We start from the raw sequence: 20,625 nt of genomic DNA on the forward strand, positions 1-20,625 counted from the left end.
CTACTAAAAAGCCGTATAAGGGATCAGATTTTATTAAAATAAACACTCTTCGCAATCGAGGGGTCTATCGATTTATCCTATACGACCTAGAAAAATATATAAACCTCTATATATTTAAATTACGAATAGTTCGTAAGATTAAAAAGAAAGGAACACCCTAGCCGTATAAGAAATCTAGATACGTAATTTAGGGGTACGGCGATATTAAAAAAGCGACGCTACTTATATAATTGCCTACTATATAGCGCTATAGCTAACGATTAATAATAGTACTAATAGCATCGCTATAAAAAAAGGGATATGAGATTTAGAGCCGTGATATTACCTAGGCCTATACCTAATCGGCTACAGGGCTTATAAAGAAAATCCTAGCCTATTTACTAAAAGAAATAGCTAGTAAGTACTTAGAAAGTATAATTATTAAAGTGCTTAAGCTACTATATAGGCTCGTAGAATCGGGCACTTATTAGTAGGCTACTTACTACGATTTTTATATTAATTAACTATTAATAGTTACTTTTATATACGACCCGTGCCTACTAGTCGCGGAGTACGAAGGCGACTAATTTAGGATCGTCGGAATATAGACCGACGATATATTAGGCCTATTTAATATTAACTTTATAAAAAAGGAGGATAAGGAGCTCTAAAAAGCGGGCTTCGTAGCGAAGCTAAAAGAGGTTCTTATAATAAATACCCCCTTAGTATTTAACGGCGGGATTTTTATAATCGAAGGGGAAACCGTCGTTTTTTAATAAAAGGGGTAGGGTAAAAAGATTAACCTCGTTAATCCGAACATAACTAATATTAAAAAGTAGTATAAGACTAAGCTCGCGCGAGGGGTATATATTATAAGTATTTATTAGCCCGAGGCGATTTTTAACTACGCTAAGGTAGCGTAAACTATAGATCTAACCGAACGAGACGTCGAGGTACTTAATAAATAGCTTAAGTAGTAATAAATAAATCTCGATCGAGGTCTCGTTTATTACCCGATCGACCTTACGACTAATAAGCTTTACGTTTTTATTAATAAGTTATTTATAAATAATAACGACCTTATTTCGTAATTAGGGTATATTATTATCCTAGCTAATAAGAGTATAAGTAAGAGCGAATTTATTATATATAGTAATATAATCTATTACTCGTTAACTAAAAGTAAGCGGGTAACGAGAAGTATACTAGTATTAGAGGTTTATAGTATAGTTAACGGCGTTAACCTCTCTTATATAATTTTAACGACGCTAAAGAAAATTACTAATCGAATTAGCCTTTTACTTATTCTAACGGTTATTTATATAAATTCTTACTCACTATATAAATACCTCGTTAAATTAAGAACGACGAAGGAAAAGAGGTTTATAATCGATATTATAGCCCTTAGGTAATCGTACGAAAGGCGCGAGATACTTTAGATTTATTAGATTAATAATAAAGATAACCTCGTAAACGCTTTTATAAAAGTAGTACTAAATAAGGGATTAGAGTAATTCGTAAGTAGTAAAAAAGTTATTATATAAATAAAGGGATAGGTTATATAAAAAGAGTAGAGAAAAGGAAGAAAAGGAGACGACTTAGTAAACGGGCCCGAGGTTAAATTATACCTCTAACCGTAGCGGTTAAATCGATAAAAAAAAGAGAAAGTTAGTATCGGATTAGAAGTCTAATTCGACCGCGGTATATAGCCGACTACATAGGGGCTAATTAGGGGCCCTATTTACGATTATCGTAGCTAGCCTAACCTACGGTTAGAACCTCCTTTTTATACTTACTACGTAGATATTCATATAGTTCAATTGATCTCTTCGTTAACTACGGTTCGAACTAACTACCCTGTAATAGGGATACTAACAGAGATCAACTCAATTGCATCTTGCATGAAGCTGCTTGTGGCCGCCAAAGCTCTTCATGCAGATAAGTAGAACAAGAACAGGCCAATAACTACTTTTGCATGTGAGTAGTCTCAGAGCTGGATCACCAACTTCGTAGCAGATACGCCCTGCTTCAACACATCAAGTCCCGCTTGGATCGACTCGAGTCCCTTGCCAACGACCTCGGCGTCCGGCTTCGGCTTCAGCTGGCCATTCCTAAGAGCACCAGGGACAAAGTCTCCCCACACGGGATTCTGCACTTCCTCTGGATCCTGTGTTATCTGATAGGCAGTCACTGCAAAAAGATCAGCATTCGTTCACCATGGCATTCGGAGCCAACTTACTCATGCTAATCTCCACGTTCTTCCCATAGTCGCCCTCCGTTGGTAACACAACAGTGACCCTGCGTCGCCCAATTTGATCCAAGATAGCACCAATGGGGCTCAACGACTCTGGGCCCGATATCGCGTCGTACACGCCGACAAGATCTGCCCCAGACAACGCCTTCAGCGCGTCGTGGACAAGAGTATCAGAGTGGTAATCCAGAACCACCTCGGCGCCCAGCTCCAATACCTTGTCAAAGTTGCGCTGTGAAGCCGTGGTAACGACTCTGAGCCCTGATGCGACGGCCAACTGCACTGCGGTGCCTCCTACGGACGATGCACCGCCCCATATGAGAATCGTCTTGCCCGTTCGGCGAGTGTTGAGAGATGGCAGGGGTAGGCCGAGATGCTGCTTCTTATAGAGTCCTACCGCGGCTGTTGCGATGGCGAGAGGTAGGGCTGAGGCGCTTTCGAAGCTCATGTCATCTGGGATGGGTGAGATGAGGTTCGCGTCTGCTTTACTGTAGAGCTGAAATGTTCCAAATTCGTGGTTCTGCTTGCCTAGCCCGGTACAGTACCTACCCATGGTGTTAGTGAAAATTGACTGACAGTAGACCAAATGATTTAGGTAGGTTAGTCTCGCCGGGGGCAACGCATTCATAGACAGGGGATGATGGCGCACCCTGTGACCCGCTGTCCTCTCTTGACATGTGTCACGCCGTCGCCAACCTCTTCGATGAAGCCTGCCGCGTCTGCCCCAAGAATGGTGGGATAATTCTGCACAATGATGCCCATATCTCTGAGCCATGTCAGGCATCATTATCCTAATTTGAATCGTACGGATTACCTACTGGATCTTCCATTCGGCAGGATTCTATTGCTAGGGCGTCAGAGAAAGATCCTTAGTAGTAATAGACGTAAGTGAGACATATTGCTTACCAGAGCAGTCACGACGTTTTTGATGACAACCTCACCGGGTCCGGCAGTCGGGAATGGGGCATCGTCGACTTTGAGTGGGTAGGTCTTTGCACGTGTGAGCCAAGCAGCCTTGTTCCTGGACATCGTAACTTGGGGATCAGAGTAAGCTATGCGGATGTCATAATACATTGGCTGCAATCTGGCAGACCTCGGAAGTTCTTCCCGAGAACCAGTGCACTTGAAGATGATGATCTCAGACCTTCAATGTTCACTTTAGTTTTTCCCTTCAGGAGCCTTCTACAAATACCAGAACTTGTATTATAAGTCCAACACCGGCTCCATCGGATCTTGCCTATCTTGACTGTTTTGAATTGCGACATCAGTCGAACGTAAACCAAGATGGCGGGGCCGAAATCCGGATAGTGGAGGGCCGGGCACTACGTGGGTGCGCCGAAACCTTCTCCCAACGGAAGGTTGCGAATGGAGGCGAATATTTCCATTTTGAGAAGCTTCATGATGGTTTTCATAGTACAGAAGTATCCATCCCATCCAATTGCTTCTACGGGTCTCTCCGATAAAAGTAGACACAATTTGTGTAAGAACGAGGTCATTTACGCACCTACGGCTGTAGATTCTACCCAAACTCCCCAATATCAAAAACGCACTCCGAGTCGTGAACAAAGACAAGATCTCCTGATAACCTCTTGCCAGACCCTAGTTCTTGGCTACCTTGATCAACAAAGATCCAACACCACTTCCACCACCCCATTGCCGATGCGCAGTCTGGATATCCTCCATGTCCCAGACACACTTGATTGGCACGGTAATCGTCCCCGTCCTCAACATATCCAATAACGCCGAGACATTAGGCACATACGTTGCAGAGTCCCTGTTCAAAGCGTAGAAAGTCGTGCTCCTCTTGGTCAGCAAGTTCAAGTTTCTCGCGAACAGCTTCAACAGCGCACCCGTCGGGTTCCGAGGAGGCGCGCCCTCGTTCAGCGAAGCCTTGTTGTTCCCGAACCCAACAAGCGTGCCGTCCTCCGCGAGAATGGAGTAGCTCTCGTCAAAGCTCTCAAACCCAAGCGGGTCAAACACGGCATGCGCGCCGCCCAGGGCGTTCATCTCCTTCATCCAGTTCTTGTCGCTGTATACGAACGGGATACCGCCCTCGCGCCGAACGTCAATGTGGTTCCGCTGGCTTGCGGTACCGTAGACCGTGGCCCCCTGCAGCTGCGCAAGCTTCATAAGCGCGAACCCCACCGCGCCGCTCATCCCGTGCACAAACACCCGCTGGCCCTTGGACACCCTCGCCGAGTGCATCACCATGCCGTACGCGGTATTCCAGTCGCAAATGAGCGCCGTCGCCTGGCGGTGATCCACGCCGTCGGGCACGCGGATGCAGTACTTCTCCGGCTGGTTGACGAGCTCCGCCTCGGAGTCGTATTTGGTCAGGACGGCAACGACGTCGCCTATTTGAAAGTTCTTGGAGCCTTCGCCGAGAGCCCGGACGGTGCCGACGAGGCAGTAGCCTGGTGTGAGGGGCGCTTTCTTCATGAAGGGGTAGATGCCCTTGCGCATGTTGACGTCTGCGCCGGAGAAGCCTGAGTATTCTGTGGCGATTTGGATTTCGCCGGGGGGCGGTGGAGGGCAGACATCTGTGACTACTTTGATCACGTCGACGTCGCCGTACTGTGAGATGATGACTTTACGGATGCTCGTCATTGTGGCGGTCAGAAAAGAGATGGTGGTGGTGATTTGACGAGACTAGAATCTGGAGAGTTGGAGAAACACACGCCTGAGCCAAGGTAAAGAGAACAGCGGGAGACTTTTTAAGACATGTAAGAATACCCAGGGCTTACTTTACTTATGAACATAACATTGCTAGACTCGGATGCACTTAGACAAATACCATTCTCATGTTCTGCGATGCGGAACGGAGACGACGGCATGCCGGCAGGCTTCAACACCAACCGAACAGCGGCAGTCAGTGGGTGTCCGTCGGCACACGGAGCGGTCCGCATGATTTGTCTTACACCCGCATGCGCACTGCCGGTGTAGATCTCGCTCCTTCGCCGATACTCCAAGGAGATTGTCAGCCTCAACGATTAGTCTCTTTCTTCTTTTAGAGCTGCTGCATCATCGTAACTTACATGACAAGGTTACAGCTATGAAGCCCCAACTGCTCGCTAACCCACTTACATGCAGCTGTCTTCAGAGATCCAGGGACAGGACTGGTCCAAGCTCGTCGATTAAATGGGGTATATAAGCGTCTGTTTCAGCCGAGATTACATCGACCAGGCCTGCTGGCGAAATGGCATCGCGTCACATTTCGGCTCCCTAGTCACACCGTGAAGATTGTAGGTTCGATCCCTACGCAGGTCGGTTTCATTTTTGGAGTTTTTAGAGCTTCACTTTCAACCCAAGGTCAATATGCAGTGGTATGATGGAACGAGTCTCATTGAGTTGTCGGGTTTGATTTGGGGTGGAAAGTTTATCCTTTTCCTCCCGTGATCGAAACGCTGTTCAATGCTAGCTAAACTTAACGTTCAATGTTGGTCAAATGTGGGTATTGCTCAACGACAACCACATTACTGACAGATATGAGCGTGCATGGTGTTGGGAATTTTCATAAGGTAGTTTCAACTTACAGATGGATTTAGTATAGACCAAACACTGCTTTAGTTGACAATACTCAGCTAGCAAGGAGAAGCCGCCTCCTTTACCCGTCGACCAGAACTAGCGAAGCATGGGTCTATGCTCGATCTTTGAAGCAATATCCTTGTCTTCCCCTCATCAACCTACCCCGACTTTGGACTCACTCAATTGTAAGGCTTTCAGTGAGTGCTCTCCCTCCGCGATTTTCGGATTGATCGGGAGTATTGGTGCGGGGAGAGTTCGGCAGATGCGGTTCGGACGGTATTTATCCTCCGTCAACGCGGGGCCGGAGCTACATCATAAGCACAACTTCCTCACACCCGTTTTCAATCATTTTCATTGCAAATTACAAGATCACGATTGGGCACGCTGAGTACAAGATGAGATCCTCCATACTTGATTCAGACTATGTTCAGATTACCTTTTCAGGATTCCTTTTGGGTCTCGCGATAACTAGCGCCGTGATCTATGTTGCCTATCAGAGATTCCTTCACCCCTTAGCTGGCTATCCAGGCCCATTCTGGGCATCTGTCACGGATCTGTGGCAGGTCAATCAGTTCCTGTCTTTAAAGCAACCGTACAACTTGACCGAGCTTCACGAGAAGTACGGTGAGTTCGTCAGATATGGACCGGACAAGTTGAGCATCACTGCCGAAGAGGTCGTCCCTTTGGTGTATCAGAAGGGTGGCCAGCGGATGCCAAAGACGGAGTACTACGATGCCTTCGGCTCCAAGACCCCAAATATCTTTGGCATGAGATCCACAGAGGTACGGATGAAACGCCTCTATACAATCAACAAGCTTTGGACTAATGTGTACTTAGCTCCACTCAATCAGGCGACGCCACATGTCACATAGCTTCTCCATCACCAGCGTGAAGGGCATGGAGCAGTATTTGGACCAGAACGTCAAGATCCTGCGTGATAAGATCGCACGATTCGCAAAGACCGGAGAGGCTTTTGATCTCAAGAAGCTCCTGCACTTCTACACCATTGATGTGTTAGGCGAGCTAGCTTTTAGTCGCTCCTTCGGGGTCCAGGCCTCTGGCGACGAGTCTCGTGTACCGCCCGTCATCCCACATACGCTTCTGGGCTCGACTTTGGGAGCGTGGCCGGCCATGACGCAAACCCTCAAGCAATGGCTACCACGAATACCTAGCGCCGGTCTGCAGAATTTGTTCGCGGGACGAGCCAAGTGTGCAGGGCTAGCGGCTGAGTGTGTTCATAGACGAGTGGCGGAGGTTGAAGAAGACGAGAACAAGGGTAAGGTGCAGAGGAAAGACATTTTGACCAGTCTCATCTTAGCTCGACATCCCGACACAGGAGAGAAGATTGCAAGAGTTGATCTGGAGGCCGAGGCATTCGGAATGATGTAGGTCCAACTTCAGGCACGCGGGAGTTTGCACAAACAGCTCATGCTGACTCCATCTCATAGCATTGCCGGAACGCACACAACCAGCGCAACCACGACGCTTCTCTTTTGGAACTTGCTACACAACCCAGAGGCACTTAGCAAGTGTGTACAGGAAGTGGACGAGAACCTGACTTCTCTAGACAACGGGAAAGATGCCTACTCAATCACAGAAGTAGAAAGCTCCCTACCATTCCTTCGGACATGTGTCAAGGAGAACTATCGTATAACCCCTGTCTTCACGATGCCGCTGGCGAGACGTGTGACAGCTCCCGAAGGGATCATGGTCGCGGGCCGTCACATCAAACAAGGGGTAAGATCGAACTAATGTTCTTTAGACTTCGCCGAAAGAAACTTACTCTGCCTAACGAGCTACTCACAGTGGTGAATTTATCGAGCTAATATTGTGAGTCATAGACATCCGTGGCAGTATGCAACCACGCATTCCATCACAATCCACAAGTATGGGGCGACGACCACGGCGTCTTCGCCCCGTCACGGTGGGATCAACCAGAGACAGCTGCGCGCGCCCGTTACCTGATGCATTTCGGCCTGGGTGGTCGCCAGTGTCTTGGCAAGACGTTGGCACAATCCAATATCTACAAGCTGACCAGCACCTTGCTGCGCGAGTTTCACTTTCAGCTAGCTGATCCTATGGAGAGAGAACTTGCTGCGAATAAGAGCTTCCACGGGGTCTTGCCGGAACTGATAAGCGTGGGGGTGAGTGATCTCGCAGGACCTCTGATGGTCACTGCTAGTGCCAGGACTCAAATGTGATTGGAGTCATCAAATTCGGGAGACCTCTAGTACGCTAGCTCGAGCTTTAGCGACGAGGCAACCGTGGATGGGAATACGAATACAATTTTCTCGAACCTCGAACCTTCTGCTGATTTTCAATCGCATTTGCCGCAGTGAGGGGCATTATGACTCTATTACTGGCACTTTCTTACGACAGCAGTCCTCGTCCAAAGCCTGGACTATGACTAGGCCTGTCATTTGACTGGTAATAGCGTTCGCGATTCTTACCACTAGGCCATCAATGGGGCTTTAATTCCTAGCATCAGTTTGTTGCTTCTAATTCCACATAATAATGACTGTCGATTTGATGATCGATATTTGGAATAATGCATCAGTGCAATCGTTCCGTTCTCAGACACCGTTCCATAAATGTTGCGATTGAATTTACAAGATCTCAAACCTTGTAGTCTACGGCCTAGTTCTGTTGATATCTCAGTCACCTAGACCCTCCATATATACCGTGACCAAACGCCACGACCAACTCCGGGCCAATTCCATTATTCGTTAATACGTCATAGACATTATAGACATGAACATTACTCCTGATACATTACTCCATCAAATTTGTGCTGGCCTCATCTTCTCCAACTCAGTCGGTAAAGTCGGTAAACTCGAGTGCTTCACCGTGTTCTCCGCATTCCAACCCCGGAACATGGGATGCGAAAGCAATGGCGGCGTCTTCAACCGGATCGTAGGCGGCCGTATCGGACCGCCAGACTCCTCTTCCACCGGCAGCGTCACCCGCCTCGTGGGGTACTTCTTGTGAAGAAGCTGCCACGTCCTCTCGACGCGCGCTTCGTGCTCGGTCCAGTCGCCTCGAAGAGACATGAGCAATCCTTCGCCTTCCTCCGCGTCGATGCTCGTCTTGGATCTGCTGCGCCCATGCCACGTCCTAGATCGCGTCCTGGCGGGTGGTGAGACGGGCTCGGTGGGTGTGTCCGGGGTGGCGGCGGTGAAGCCGGCGACGGGTGTGACGGTGACGGATGACCTATTCTGCAGCGACTTGCGGATGATCGTGTCCCTCAACTCCTCCTCGGCCAGCATAATGCGTGATTGCGTGAGCTTTGTTCGTCGGGTGTACTCCTCCCACGTGAGATCTGGGTCCCGTAGACAGGCATTTTTGTACTCTTCTGCGAATTCCCTCTTGCGACGGCGACGAGTTATCGTGCAGTAGACTGCGATGGCGATGACGAGGAGAAACGCGGAGCCGAGGATTGTGGAGACGATGATGAGAGTTTGTTGGCTAGGGCCGCCGCCGGTGGTCGGTCCGGCGGTGAAGTCGGCAGCTACGGGATCGGATTCGGTCTTTGCGCCGGATCTCGTATTGAGTAGAGGGATAATCATGTTGTGTGCTGGTTGTTTAAACGACGGTACGCCGTTGCGATATAGCGAGTGACAGAATTAATATTCTAGTTATTAGAGCGAACGTGGTACGTCCATGAAAACGACTGTGTGGACGGGCGAGAATAAGTGGGAAGAGTGCGCAAATTCTTGACCGCTTCAAATATGTGTGCGACGATCGCTCGCGGGGGAACCGGAAGGCTTTGTATATACACGTAGCAAACCAAGCCTACCTCTTCCCTCTCAGCAACAACTAGGTACCAATAGCAAGCCGGCCGAAAAAAGAGGCGGTATTCTATTTAAAACACGCAGCTGCCCAAGAGGACAATAACCCACGTCGGCAGCTCAGGACGCAAGACGTTGCTAGTCCCATGATTGCGCAGGAACGCCAGGAACACGGCATTCGCTCACCGTATCCCGCAGGAAAAAAAAGGCCTGCAGGTGATTCTTCTGCACGCCATGCCTGCCACCCTTGGCATGAGAAGCGAGGAAAGAAAGTTCGGATGCGGGACTCGTCAAGGGACTCTCCAACTCCAAGCAGCGAACATGGGCAGAGAGCAAGGTGGTAGGCATGCCTATCGGGGTGGGATCACTATTCCAGAGCCAGGGTACTGAACGTTCGAAAAGGATGGCTGGACAACTGTCTCTGTGGTGATTCGGCCGTTGGGGCTGTCCACGAACGCCTCGCCAAAGAGTGTCAGGCAACATCCGCAACAGAAAACAGGAACAGGGGACCTTGGGACTGGAGAGCGCGTGTTTTCCCCTTGGGAAAGCCATACAAACCAACAAACCAGACCAAGCGAGGAGGACCTTAGGGCTGCCAGGGGATTTGACTGGCTACTCGTGCGCTATAATTGGTCCCGGGCCTGGCCTTGTCGGGTCACCAACACGAGGTCAGGCACAGTAGCGCGGCATTGGCGGAACGGGGCTCAAAAAGTAAAATCCCGGACGAGTGCCGGGGGTTGCCCGTGGCTGATAGGAAAAGAGACTCGAAGAGGAGAGTGAGAGAGGGAGCGGGATGCGCAACCCACCACCCGCGGCCTATCAGAGTCTCTGAAACTCCCGGTGGCTGGCCAGCGAACAAGCCGCGCAAGACAAGGATCGGATGGTTTTGTTCGTTCTTCTCTTCGATTTGTTCCCAAGCCGGGGGACGGCAGTCTGCACTGCCCACTGCAGTCGAAGTTGAGGGGCATGAGATTTCTGGCCCAAGAATTGGAAGCCCATCGGTCGTGGAACACAGCCATTGGGTCATGATTTCAAGCTCGCCTCGCCTGTGCCGTATCCCATTCATGTGCGTCTCTTCAAGCACGACATGAGGGTGGACTTGTTGGTGAGTCCGACGCTCAATCATGGGGGAAGCACCCCATTACGTTGCCACCAGATACCTCCCGGCTGCCTCCCATTGTAGAGTCTTTGCAACTTGCAAGTTGGGAGAAAAAGAGTTCGACTCAATACTATTCACTGTTTAACTCTATCGTTTTGCATTACTAGAGGATTGCCGCAGTATATATAGACGCTACCCTACCCTTAAATTCCGTACTATTTAACCTTAACCCTTTTTTTATTTATCCTTTCTTTTATTTTACCTTCTCCCTCGTTAAAGAATTACTAAAATTATAATTTTAATAGCTTATAAATAAGTTAATATTACTATTTAAAAATAAGTAACTTATATTTATATATAAGTACTAAGAGTCTTATTATTATAAAAATAATAGTAAATATATTAAAGTATTTAAGAGAGCTTTTTAATAGACTTTTAATATTATTTAAAGTAATAATCCTCGAGTTATAAAAAGAAGCTAAGGTACTATATTAATATAGCTTTATTCGTTTTATTAATATTAATAATACTCTTTTTAATATAAAATATATTAATAATACTTTATAACCGCGTTATTACGCTTTATAAATCGTACTTAATATTAATAAGAATTTTAGTATTATTTTTTAATTCGTCTCTTAGTTCTTTTATTAAGGCTATTATTATAAAGTTAGTTTAGTTATTAATATTTTAACAAGTATTTTAACTTAATATATTTAAAAGCTCTTATAGCTTTTAAATAGAGGCTTTTAAAGGACTTATAATTAGACTTTTTACTTATTATAAGTAAAACTATTATAATTAAAACTATAATACTACTTACGGACCTTAATAATAAGTAATTAATAATATAGTTATCTTTTTTTTATAATAAGCTTAAAAAATATCTTAATTTAAGTACTAAGTAAGTACTATACTATTTTATTAAAACTATATTTTTATATTTATAACTTAGAAAGAATTAACTTTCTTTAATAATAAGGTACTTAGACTTAATACTATTGACTATCCTGGCGCAGATAAAGAGAGATCTCGGACATGACGATCTCCTCCATTGTCTCACCCACGCAGGTACTATCGCGCGCTGGCCCACCATGTTTGCTTTCTTCAGTCCAATAAAGTACACCGCCTCGCCCGTTTGCGCTTTCGGGGCAAACGGCGCCCAACTTTTCAGGTGTTTCCTTCTTTCGCCTGTGCAACCCAACGTCATGTTGCGTCTAGATTGTCGGTTTCAGAGACACAATCAAGCAGCACAAATTTCATGCGATTTCCCGTTACTTGAATTGGCCCAGTTTGTGATTTGTTTTGATTACCTATTGACAATAGTAGAACCTGATAGGTTGGGAGAATATGGAGGAAAATCACAAGTCCTTCTCCAAAGCAAAGTCCAGCACCACCACTTTTCTTTCCTTTTCCTCGGTTCGTGTGTAAATCGAAACCACCTGCTGCGACCCAGATTCAAACGTCTCGACCTGCGGCTCTCCGGAGAACCCATCCGCTTGCCAAAGCGTGCGGTATTCCAGCGGGACCTCCTCATCCGCAGCCCCTGTCTGAGCCTGAGTGGGCAACCTGGCGCCGAGAACGGTGAGCTTATCGTCTCGATTCCCCGGAAGCGCAAAGACGACGGTCTTCTTGCCCGGCAAAGCAATGACATCCCCGCGCGCTCCAGTCCGCGTCGGCTGCAGGTCCGCGGGCAACGCGTGGCGGCTCCATCGCCCCTCTGGGCTGCGGTAATAGTGTATCCAGACTTCGTTTTCTCGGTTCAGGACGTGGAACCCGCCTTCGTCATCTGCCGCTTGCGCCTCCTGGTTTAGGATGCCGTTGTTCATTGGGATGTCGAAGACAATGAGTCCTTCGCTGTCCGGGTATACGGTCTCGCCTACTTCGAGGTTCGCTAGCCTTTCGCCCTTTGTGTTGTTGAATGTTTTTCCGCCGTCGTCGCTGTTCACATAGAATAGCTAAACCCAAAGTCAGTCGAGCTCTGCACAAGACTCGTCCTCTGGTAGGATAGGTTCCACGCACATTGTGGTTGTTTTCTGGTCCATTCGGTCCAGCTTGGACAGTGTGCGTCCGCGCCTCTGGGTCATCCACACCTTCGTACCATACAAAACCGCGATACGTGCCAGATACATGAATGCACCCGTTGGCATATGAGATGCCGTTGATGTACGGGTTGTTATTGACGCCGGTAAGGAATTGTCCGACATAGGAGTATGACTGGTCCTTGCTGCTGTACTTGAATAAGTGATCGGAGCCCGCTCCCGCACTGCATCTCGGTCAGTCTCAAGCTCGTTGCTGCACATAATTTCCATTTACATACATCCCAATGCGATAGCTCAGAAGAAGGTCATCGTCGATGCGGATGAAGCGTGGGTATGTCGTCTCCAAGAAGAGTTTCTCGACTCCCAACTGGCCTGTGCGTGTGTATCCCGGGAGCTGATTGTGAGTAGGACTGAAAAGTGAGGTCTTCCACTCGTGAGCTTCCGGCTTCGTCGCCACGCCTGGTATTGACATGCGGTAGCGCAGGCTGCACAAAGTCAGAGTCACCAGCCAAGCTCCATGCAATAGAAACGATCTCTGTGGGACGGCTTACGGATCACAATGGTGGTCGAAGGAGACATGAATAGTGCCATCTCCAGCACAGACTCCTATCGAGATAGTGTTGTGCCCATCATCCGCCGTCTGCTCGTAGTCCTCAAACGTCAACATCTCCCAGCTGCCTAGTGAGTCGCGGATGGGTCGCCGGGCAAGGCTGACGAAAAGGACGCTGCTTGTTGCATCTTTGTGAGTGTAAAAGCAGGTATACTGCCATCCATTAAAGGTCGTTAAGGCATCTTGCTGGAAAGAGTTGGCGTTGATCCGATGCTCTCGCCGCGCATCCAGGGCCAACTCGGACTTGGCGAGGAACTTCAACTGAGATCCCATGTCGCTTCTGAGAACCTTGCCAAGTGTATGCAAATTCAAAATTTTGGATGCCGTTCAGCACATGCAACACTACAGATCAAAGACTCGTATGAGGAAGTGCCCCCTCCATCACTTTCATAATCTATCACAGTGACGTACGCGGGGTCCCTCCGGTTAGGTTCGGGGGAAACTGAGCCGAGTGGAGGAGGATGGACGGTTCCCCGCGCGATGAATCGCCCGATGAGCCGATACGACTGTGAACCCCGGATCTTCCCCCGACCTCCGATGCGCCGATACAACGCCCCGCACTCCAATAAGCCATGGATGATGCCCGATTTGGACGAAAAAGAGGTTATTCAGCCATGGCATCCCCGCAATTGCGATCTTTTCACAGCTTATTGCCCCGCGTTGGCAAACTCCAAGTCGATTTTGCCAACCAACCGATACCCGCGAACCAAGGAATAGAGCAAGAGGCCAAGAGAAAGGTTGACAGCCAAGCAATCAACGTGATAGCGAACAGCTCGTGGCGATGAAACCTGAACCAATATGAAGCAGTTGAGTTTTTTGATATCAATAGAGACGAAGTCCGTTCCTCGCAATCTCCGTTTGATCGCATGTGAGCAATGATAAGAACTCGAATTGTCTGGAGAATCGAAACGATGGGCTGGAACTCCAGATTGAAGAATAGCGACAACCGTCAGGCCCTAGAGTCGACGACGCCTCTCAACACTAAGACAACATCGTGGCTAAAAGATCCCGGACTTCGCCCCCTCAATTTTGGTCTCTTCTTCCTTCTATTTGGTGATGTTGCTCATGGTTTCGACGGATCTTTGATCAACAACCTCCAACAGATTAACAAATGGCAAGATGGTCAGTCGCGCATCACTTCTCTGAGTCCTCACGGCGTGCACTTTTCGACATGCTGACAGGAAAGAGGTCAGACTTTGACCACCCCCGAGCAAGTCTCCTAGGTGCCATGAGCGCATCGTACTGGATCGGGAACATCCTAGGAGTCATCCTCATTCCCCTTGTCGCAGATCGCCTCGGCCGACGCATCGCAATCGCCACGGGTTCCGGCCTTTGCATCGTAGGTGCAGCAATTTGCGCAGCGACGGTGAGCCACGGAGCCTTCATCGCTGGCCGAATTCTTCTTGGCATGGGAGGAGTCATGTGCTCTTCCGTTTCGACGGTCTTGATGACGGAGCTGGCGTACCCATCCCACCGGGCGACGGCGACGGCATTGAGCAGCACGACATACAGCGTTGGGGCCATCTTGGCCGCCTGGGTAGCCTTTGGAAGTTTCCGAATTTCGGATTCATGGTATGCTTTTACTCATCGGGGAAAATTTCCACACGAGGCCCGAGAAACATGTGCACTGACTGATAGTTCTTTACCATCCCTAGGGCGTGGAGAACGCCGACACTGATTCAGGCGTTTCCATCGGCGATGGTGCTATGCGGACTCTTCTTCTTGCCGGAGTAAGTTTGCCAAGAATCTGTACTTGACTCGAAGCTGTAGCTGAGCCACAACTTCTAGATCGCCTCGATGGCTTTGCAGCAAGGGCAAGGAGCAGACAGCGCTTGATATCCTGACAAAGTACCACGGTGCAGGGGATGCCGACGATGCAGTCGTCCAGCACGAATACGCCGAGATCAAAGAGACTATCGAGGCGGAAATCACGCAGAACAAGAACCCCTTCCACCTCAAGGCTCTTTTCGCAACCCCAGGCAACCGGTGGCGATCGTTCATCATCATCTGGTGCGGGATATGCAAGCAGTGGTCCGGGAATGGGTTGGTATCATATTACCTGGGAAGGTCCGTCTCTACAAAATAGTTGACTTCTGTATTCTGAGAATGGAGCTAATATAGCATGATACATTTCAGCATGCTCAAAAGCGCAGGCATCACCAAGCAGATCGAGACAACGTTGATTACCGCAACATCTCAGATGTTCAGTTTCGCATGTTCCTTTGCCTTCGCCTTCCTTCCGGCGCGTGTCGGCCGCCGGCCCCTCATGCTGACAAGTATGGCCGGAATGTGGGTGGTATTCGCAGTCATCACGGCCACGTCCGGCGCCTACGTCGAGACAGGGAACCGTCACGCAAGTTACACAACCGTGGCGTTCATCTACCTCTACAGCGGTGTGCATAATCTAGGCTGGACGGGCGCACAAATGCTCTACAGTAAGTCAAAGCCTAGAGCCCCAAAGGGGCGGTTAGACTTTGAAACGCTGACGCGCCGTGTCTCTTTAGTTGTCGAAATCCTTCCCTACACGATCCGCGCCAAGGGCATGGCCATGTTTTCTCTTGTCGCGGGTATTTGTGGAGCCTTCAATACCTACCTTAATCCTCTCGGCATTGCAGCCATGTCCTGGAAGTTCTACTTCTTCTATGTTGGCTGGATTATTGTCCAGTTCATTGTTGTATACTTGTTTTTCCCTGAGGTAAGCTCTCGATCGATGATAAAAAAGAACTGCTTATCAACATTTCCTAGACCAAGGGACCTAGCTTGGAACTGATTGCGCTGCTCTTCGATGGTAGAGATGCTCAAATGGGCCGAGTCAATGTTGTGGCAGAAGAGATGCTAGATGAGAAGGGCGGAGTAGAGTTCCAGACAAAGCAACAGCAGTAGAGTTACTGGAGCTGTTGTTACGTTTTCACTACATACCCAATCCGTATGCTCATCTGTTACACATTTGAGTGTAAGACAAATTTAGCCTACAGATGTGGTAACAGAGCTTCACTTGCTAGTATGACTACTACGCAGAGTCACATCATTGTGACTCTTCTTGTAAGCTTCGTGGCGGAGCTTTTTGCCAAGGAGGCTTGTTAATCATCCGCACTCAGCGAGTGGTTCCGTGTGCTCCGTACGACCCAAGCTTCGGCGGTCAAACTTCAGCCCACAGACTCTGCACTCCGTAAAGACCAGTTACCTACTCCGTACACTAAAAAGACACACTTGAGAGTGTGACTGCCTTCAGCCAAGAACTAGCGGGCGTGTGATCCACGTGGAGACCCGGCTCCCACATGAGTTCAACCAGTCTGTATTGGGGACTAATCGCGTGATGGTTCAGATGCGGCCTGACCGTCCAACCTCCTTGGTTGAGCTTCCAATCGCATCCAGACGCCGAGACCCGTGGAAACATGCAGCAGCCACCAAGATCTTTGTCAATAGATCTGCTATACAATGTGTTTGGGTTGTCTGGTTCTGGATCCAGGGCAAATTGATTTCAGAGTATCGAAAGTGTGCTAGGCAGTCGCAACTTACACAGGTCGCGGCTACTAAAGAGCGGCTCCTGTGCTGCAGTAATTCTTGGAGTTTTGCTATCCGGGCAGTACTGTTTGGCTATCCGGGCAGTAATCCACTTTTTGGACCAATCAGAGCCTGCCGTCTAAGCTCTAAACTTTTTTGCCCCGCTGCACCTACCCACGGGTCACCTAGCGCATATGCGCCGTAATTACGTAAGGCAGCCGCAATTACCCACGGTCGCAATTGCCCACGGTCGCAATTACCTATAGTAGCAATTGCCTGCTCAATTACCTACTTAATCACCTGCTTAATTACCTACTTAATTATCTATTTCTTTAGGTAATTACAACCGTGGGTAATTGCGACCGTGGGCAATTGCGACCGAACGTGCCTGCGGCTGCCTTACGTAACTGCGCCGGGTGGCCCGTGGGCAGGTATAGCGGGTACAGGTGTGCGGCCATGGCCCGAGCTCTGCAGCTGTGAGCCCTTATTGGTCTAAAAAATGGATTACTGCCCGGATAGCAAAACTCAATTCTTGAGGTGATCTGTGAGTGAATAGTAGTCTTGTCTTGCCGGTGGAATACTATTTTGATGCACTAAACTTCTTCAAATGAATTAGGTCCTCCACCTGGATATTGGCCCAGTAATTTTCCCTTACGATATCAAAAACTGGACTAATTCCTTTGTCCCCTCGGCGATGTCGCGGCCTGCGATAGTCCGATGTCCACGTGTCCGTCACGTTTGGCTCAACGAGAACGAGACCGGAGCTAGACTACCACATCTCGAAACACCTTCAAAAAACTCTATTCTTAAAACTTCTGACGTCAGAATCTACTGGAGGAGCTTACCCTGTTTACCAAACGCCAAGAGTTTCACATCGCAGCTGTCAGCGGTCAAATGTGAATGCCTATCCTTGACCCCGGGTAGAGCTACCAGGCCTCGCCCGGGATACCTAGCCCACTACCCTCAGGTGGATTCATGGGGTATTGGAAATCAGACTACTGATGGAGTGATTTCTCAAACGGAGAGGTATGGGTTTGGATTTTGCCGTCATCTCAACTGTCGAGAAAAGATTTTGACTTTGAATGAATGCCCATTTACGGCAGACCCGGCGAAGTCAAGGCCGGCGATTACAGACTTACTTTCTGTCACAATCCAACTGCGGGTAGACGCGTCTTCTCACTTCTCGGCTCGATCGGTTAGCTCCGCGATCTCGGTTGAGATGGTTGCAGCATTCGTTAGGTACTAATTTTGTGCTTGGTGGGCTGGTGATGGTCCAGGTTTGAGTAAACAGAAGGAGACGGCAGGTTTCAGCTTCGGAAAGAAATGTTACGTTTGATGTTACTTTACTGTACAGTTGTAAGTCATATCTGGGTATATCATCATAGCCCTGTGAGCTGTAGCTAGGCCAGCTGGTACATGTGTACCTCATGTAGTCGTCTAATAAGCGTCATCATCTTCCAGCCCAAATGCTGGACATAGCCAGACTCTACCGAGTCTGAAAGTTCAGTCCTTTCCCCAAATTGTAGAAGAGCCGGCACTGTAGTTGCTTGCATCACTCAACTTCCTAGCCGCAAGCTTGGGCCGAGTTGGTGGTGCTAGTGTGTTGACCTCAACGGAGACTGTCGTGGTCGTCTCGCACTGAATCGCCATGCCCATGACCGAACCCTCTCCCATCCCAAACCCTTTCATGCTTCCTTTCATGCTTTCTGTACTTTCGATGCCATCTACTTTGAGCGCCTTCAAACCGCCTGATTTTGGGCCTTTGCGGGCAACTCTCTCGCACCACTTATTATATCGCCTCAGCCGTTTTTGCTCAGAGGTCGAACCTCCCATGACAATAGTTGTGTTGCCGAATTTTGGAGGCGTGCCACACATGAATGAGAATGTCTCTAAGCCAACCTCCTGTGATGGAGGCCCTTCGCATGAGAAGACGATGGATCGTCGGGTTGAAGAGTAGAGAATAACATCCATCCAGCCGTTGCAAGCGATCATTGCTCCCGCGAAGCAGAAGTATCCCAGAGATACATCGTGCCCTGTCATGGAGGCAAGACGGCCAGCAGCTAAAGGAATGGTGCAGACAACGTAGACGAGAGGGTACAAAAGAAATGTGTGCTGCCTAGCATAATCTGGAATATCGGGTAGTCGTCTAAGAATCGTCGTCAAGCACATCGGACGCCAGAAGGTGCTCGGGATTGTGCTGTGGTTATCGCAGCTCGACGTGGTGCCTGAACTTGATCCGCTGCAACTTGATAGGGTTGGGGTAGTCCCTGGGTGTCCACAGCAAGGAATCACCCCGCCGCTTTGCCGAGCCAGCTTCTGTAAATGAAGGAATATTATGAAGTAGATTAAACTTGTGAGAACCAGTGAAATGAAAATCCAGAGATAATGAAGTGTTAAGCGAACATCCTGATATTTGGAGTTGATCCAACACTGTTGCGTGTTAATGTTGTTGCCGCGATAATCATGAAGCAGGCTGACTCACCCAAGCGCCGGCTCTCACGTAGAGGCCGCCCTCACTCTTCCCATTCTCTGTGATGATTACACCAAGGATCCCGGTCCCGTACACGAAAGCCCACATCATGACGATTGCGGTATGAAAGGCCCACGTCGGGATTTTCTTTGTCGAGACAATAGACATGTAGGTGTGGATCGCGATACCCGTGATGAACACGGAAGACGCCAGGTCGCCGGTCGACACAAACCATCCTTGGGTCCAACAAGTGCCTGTGCCGACTTCAATGGCGTTTCTAGTTAGCCACTCTACGTTGAGGAGAAAGGCCAGCGCTTGTTGTATATCGGCAAGTAGGAGGTTGAAAATAAGAACGAGGAACTGATTCGGCGGCTCGTTGATAGCTCTTTGCCACCATGTCTCCTTCTGTTTCTTTGCAGCTTCTTCTTCAGTTGCCGCAGTCCAATTGCTTGGAATAATGAATGCCGCGTCTGTCGGTCTCGGCGACTCAACTTTGATGATGAGATCCTCCTTCTTCGGTGTCGGCGGGCCGTGTTGCCATTGGATCAGTTTGTACGTGAGAAACGTCAACAAACCCAGGCTGGTGAAGAAGGAGAGAAACCCCATCGTCGCCACTGCGGCGAGGCCATGGCGAAGAACTGGTGGCAACGGACGGACCGAGTAAGGTGAGCTGTCCGAATCGTAGTGATCTACTATCTCCTCCGACTCGTTCATCTCCGCAATGTTGATGGGTTCGACGACGGTTCGTAGCTGCGTGTGGATGTCATCAAGACTACGATTACTGGCAGCGCACATACCCATTCAAATCAATCAAACAAATAAGTCAAACAAACAGTCAAATATAGGAATTTCAGCGAGTCAAACAATCAAATATTCTAGCCCGTATATTTGATATATTTGATCAAATCTAGAATCTAAGGGTGGACCCGAATATACTAATAATATACCGAGAAAATACGGAAAAAAGGGGCCGCCCGGACCCGGATTCGAACACCGGACCTCCGGAATTAAAGTGGAGCCGCCCCAAAAAATTCGTCGCCTACGCCTCCGCATCCACTAACTATACCATTTACTCGTCTAATATTCAGCTTCACTCTATAATAACTTATCAGTCAAATCAATCAAATATTTGTCAAATTTATCAAACAATCAAATATGGCGCGAGAAATCAGCCAAACAATCAAATATGAACCTCATATTTGATTTGTTTGTTTGGGTATAAGCGCTGATTACTGGGCGTCTTTCGGTGTTATACCATCCCACAGAGCCTCAAAAGTTCAATGTCGAGGGGTCATGGCCCAGAAGGTCCAGACCAGGGATCATCTGTAGCTTAAAAGAGAACCCACCCTAGCCTCAA

General features: G+C 48.6%; 8 protein-coding genes and 1 non-coding gene across 9 annotated transcripts; 3 read left to right on the forward strand and 6 right to left on the reverse strand.

Annotated features, from left to right (window-relative positions):
* Window positions 1-1,966: 1,966 nt before the first annotated feature.
* On the reverse strand, window positions 1,967-3,304 carry CLUP02_09698 (uncharacterized protein; the record flags this gene model as incomplete). Its single annotated transcript, XM_049288676.1, has 5 exons — window positions 1,967-2,169; window positions 2,219-2,775; window positions 2,880-2,996; window positions 3,049-3,071; window positions 3,137-3,304. 5 exons carry the CDS (start codon window positions 3,302-3,304, stop codon window positions 1,967-1,969), a joined length of 1,068 nt encoding a protein of 355 aa, XP_049145820.1.
* Window positions 3,305-3,829: 525 nt separating this feature from the next.
* CLUP02_09699 (zinc-binding dehydrogenase) lies at window positions 3,830-4,837 on the reverse strand (the record flags this gene model as incomplete). The annotated part of the gene is made up of 1 exon (XM_049288677.1): window positions 3,830-4,837. The coding sequence occupies one exon, from the start codon at window positions 4,835-4,837 to the stop codon at window positions 3,830-3,832; it is 1,008 nt and encodes a 335-aa protein (XP_049145821.1).
* Window positions 4,838-5,412: 575 nt separating this feature from the next.
* Window positions 5,413-5,497, forward strand: CLUP02_tRNA155. The gene has a single exon. It is a non-coding gene; the product is annotated as a tRNA-Arg (tRNA).
* Window positions 5,498-6,150: 653 nt separating this feature from the next.
* On the forward strand, window positions 6,151-7,956 carry CLUP02_09700 (isotrichodermin C-15 hydroxylase; the record flags this gene model as incomplete). Its single annotated transcript, XM_049288678.1, has 4 exons — window positions 6,151-6,537; window positions 6,593-7,140; window positions 7,204-7,492; window positions 7,597-7,956. 4 exons carry the CDS (start codon window positions 6,151-6,153, stop codon window positions 7,954-7,956), a joined length of 1,584 nt encoding a protein of 527 aa, XP_049145822.1.
* Window positions 7,957-8,535: 579 nt separating this feature from the next.
* Window positions 8,536-9,321, reverse strand: CLUP02_09701 (uncharacterized protein; the record flags this gene model as incomplete). Its single annotated transcript, XM_049288679.1, has 1 exon — window positions 8,536-9,321. The coding sequence occupies one exon, from the start codon at window positions 9,319-9,321 to the stop codon at window positions 8,536-8,538; it is 786 nt and encodes a 261-aa protein (XP_049145823.1).
* Window positions 9,322-12,003: 2,682 nt separating this feature from the next.
* CLUP02_09702 (uncharacterized protein) lies at window positions 12,004-13,567 on the reverse strand (the record flags this gene model as incomplete). The annotated part of the gene is made up of 4 exons (XM_049288680.1): window positions 12,004-12,600; window positions 12,665-12,908; window positions 12,963-13,169; window positions 13,236-13,567. 4 exons carry the CDS (start codon window positions 13,565-13,567, stop codon window positions 12,004-12,006), a joined length of 1,380 nt encoding a protein of 459 aa, XP_049145824.1.
* Window positions 13,568-14,169: 602 nt separating this feature from the next.
* Window positions 14,170-16,177, forward strand: CLUP02_09703 (sugar transporter; the record flags this gene model as incomplete). Its single annotated transcript, XM_049288681.1, has 7 exons — window positions 14,170-14,416; window positions 14,476-14,866; window positions 14,950-15,024; window positions 15,083-15,361; window positions 15,431-15,729; window positions 15,799-15,989; window positions 16,040-16,177. The coding sequence occupies 7 exons, from the start codon at window positions 14,170-14,172 to the stop codon at window positions 16,175-16,177; spliced, it is 1,620 nt and encodes a 539-aa protein (XP_049145825.1).
* A 2,124-nt stretch (window positions 16,178-18,301) lies between these two features.
* Window positions 18,302-20,063, reverse strand: CLUP02_09704 (uncharacterized protein; the record flags this gene model as incomplete). The annotated part of the gene is made up of 2 exons (XM_049288682.1): window positions 18,302-19,228; window positions 19,281-20,063. The coding sequence occupies 2 exons, from the start codon at window positions 20,061-20,063 to the stop codon at window positions 18,302-18,304; spliced, it is 1,710 nt and encodes a 569-aa protein (XP_049145826.1).
* Window positions 20,064-20,126: 63 nt separating this feature from the next.
* Window positions 20,127-20,321, reverse strand: CLUP02_09705 (uncharacterized protein; the record flags this gene model as incomplete). The annotated part of the gene is made up of 1 exon (XM_049288683.1): window positions 20,127-20,321. One exon carries the CDS (start codon window positions 20,319-20,321, stop codon window positions 20,127-20,129), a length of 195 nt encoding a protein of 64 aa, XP_049145827.1.
* Window positions 20,322-20,625: the final 304 nt, after the last annotated feature.

The sequence above is a fragment of the Colletotrichum lupini genome, chromosome 5 (genome assembly GCF_023278565.1).
Source record: "Colletotrichum lupini chromosome 5, complete sequence".
NCBI classification, from domain to species: domain Eukaryota; kingdom Fungi; phylum Ascomycota; class Sordariomycetes; order Glomerellales; family Glomerellaceae; genus Colletotrichum; species Colletotrichum lupini.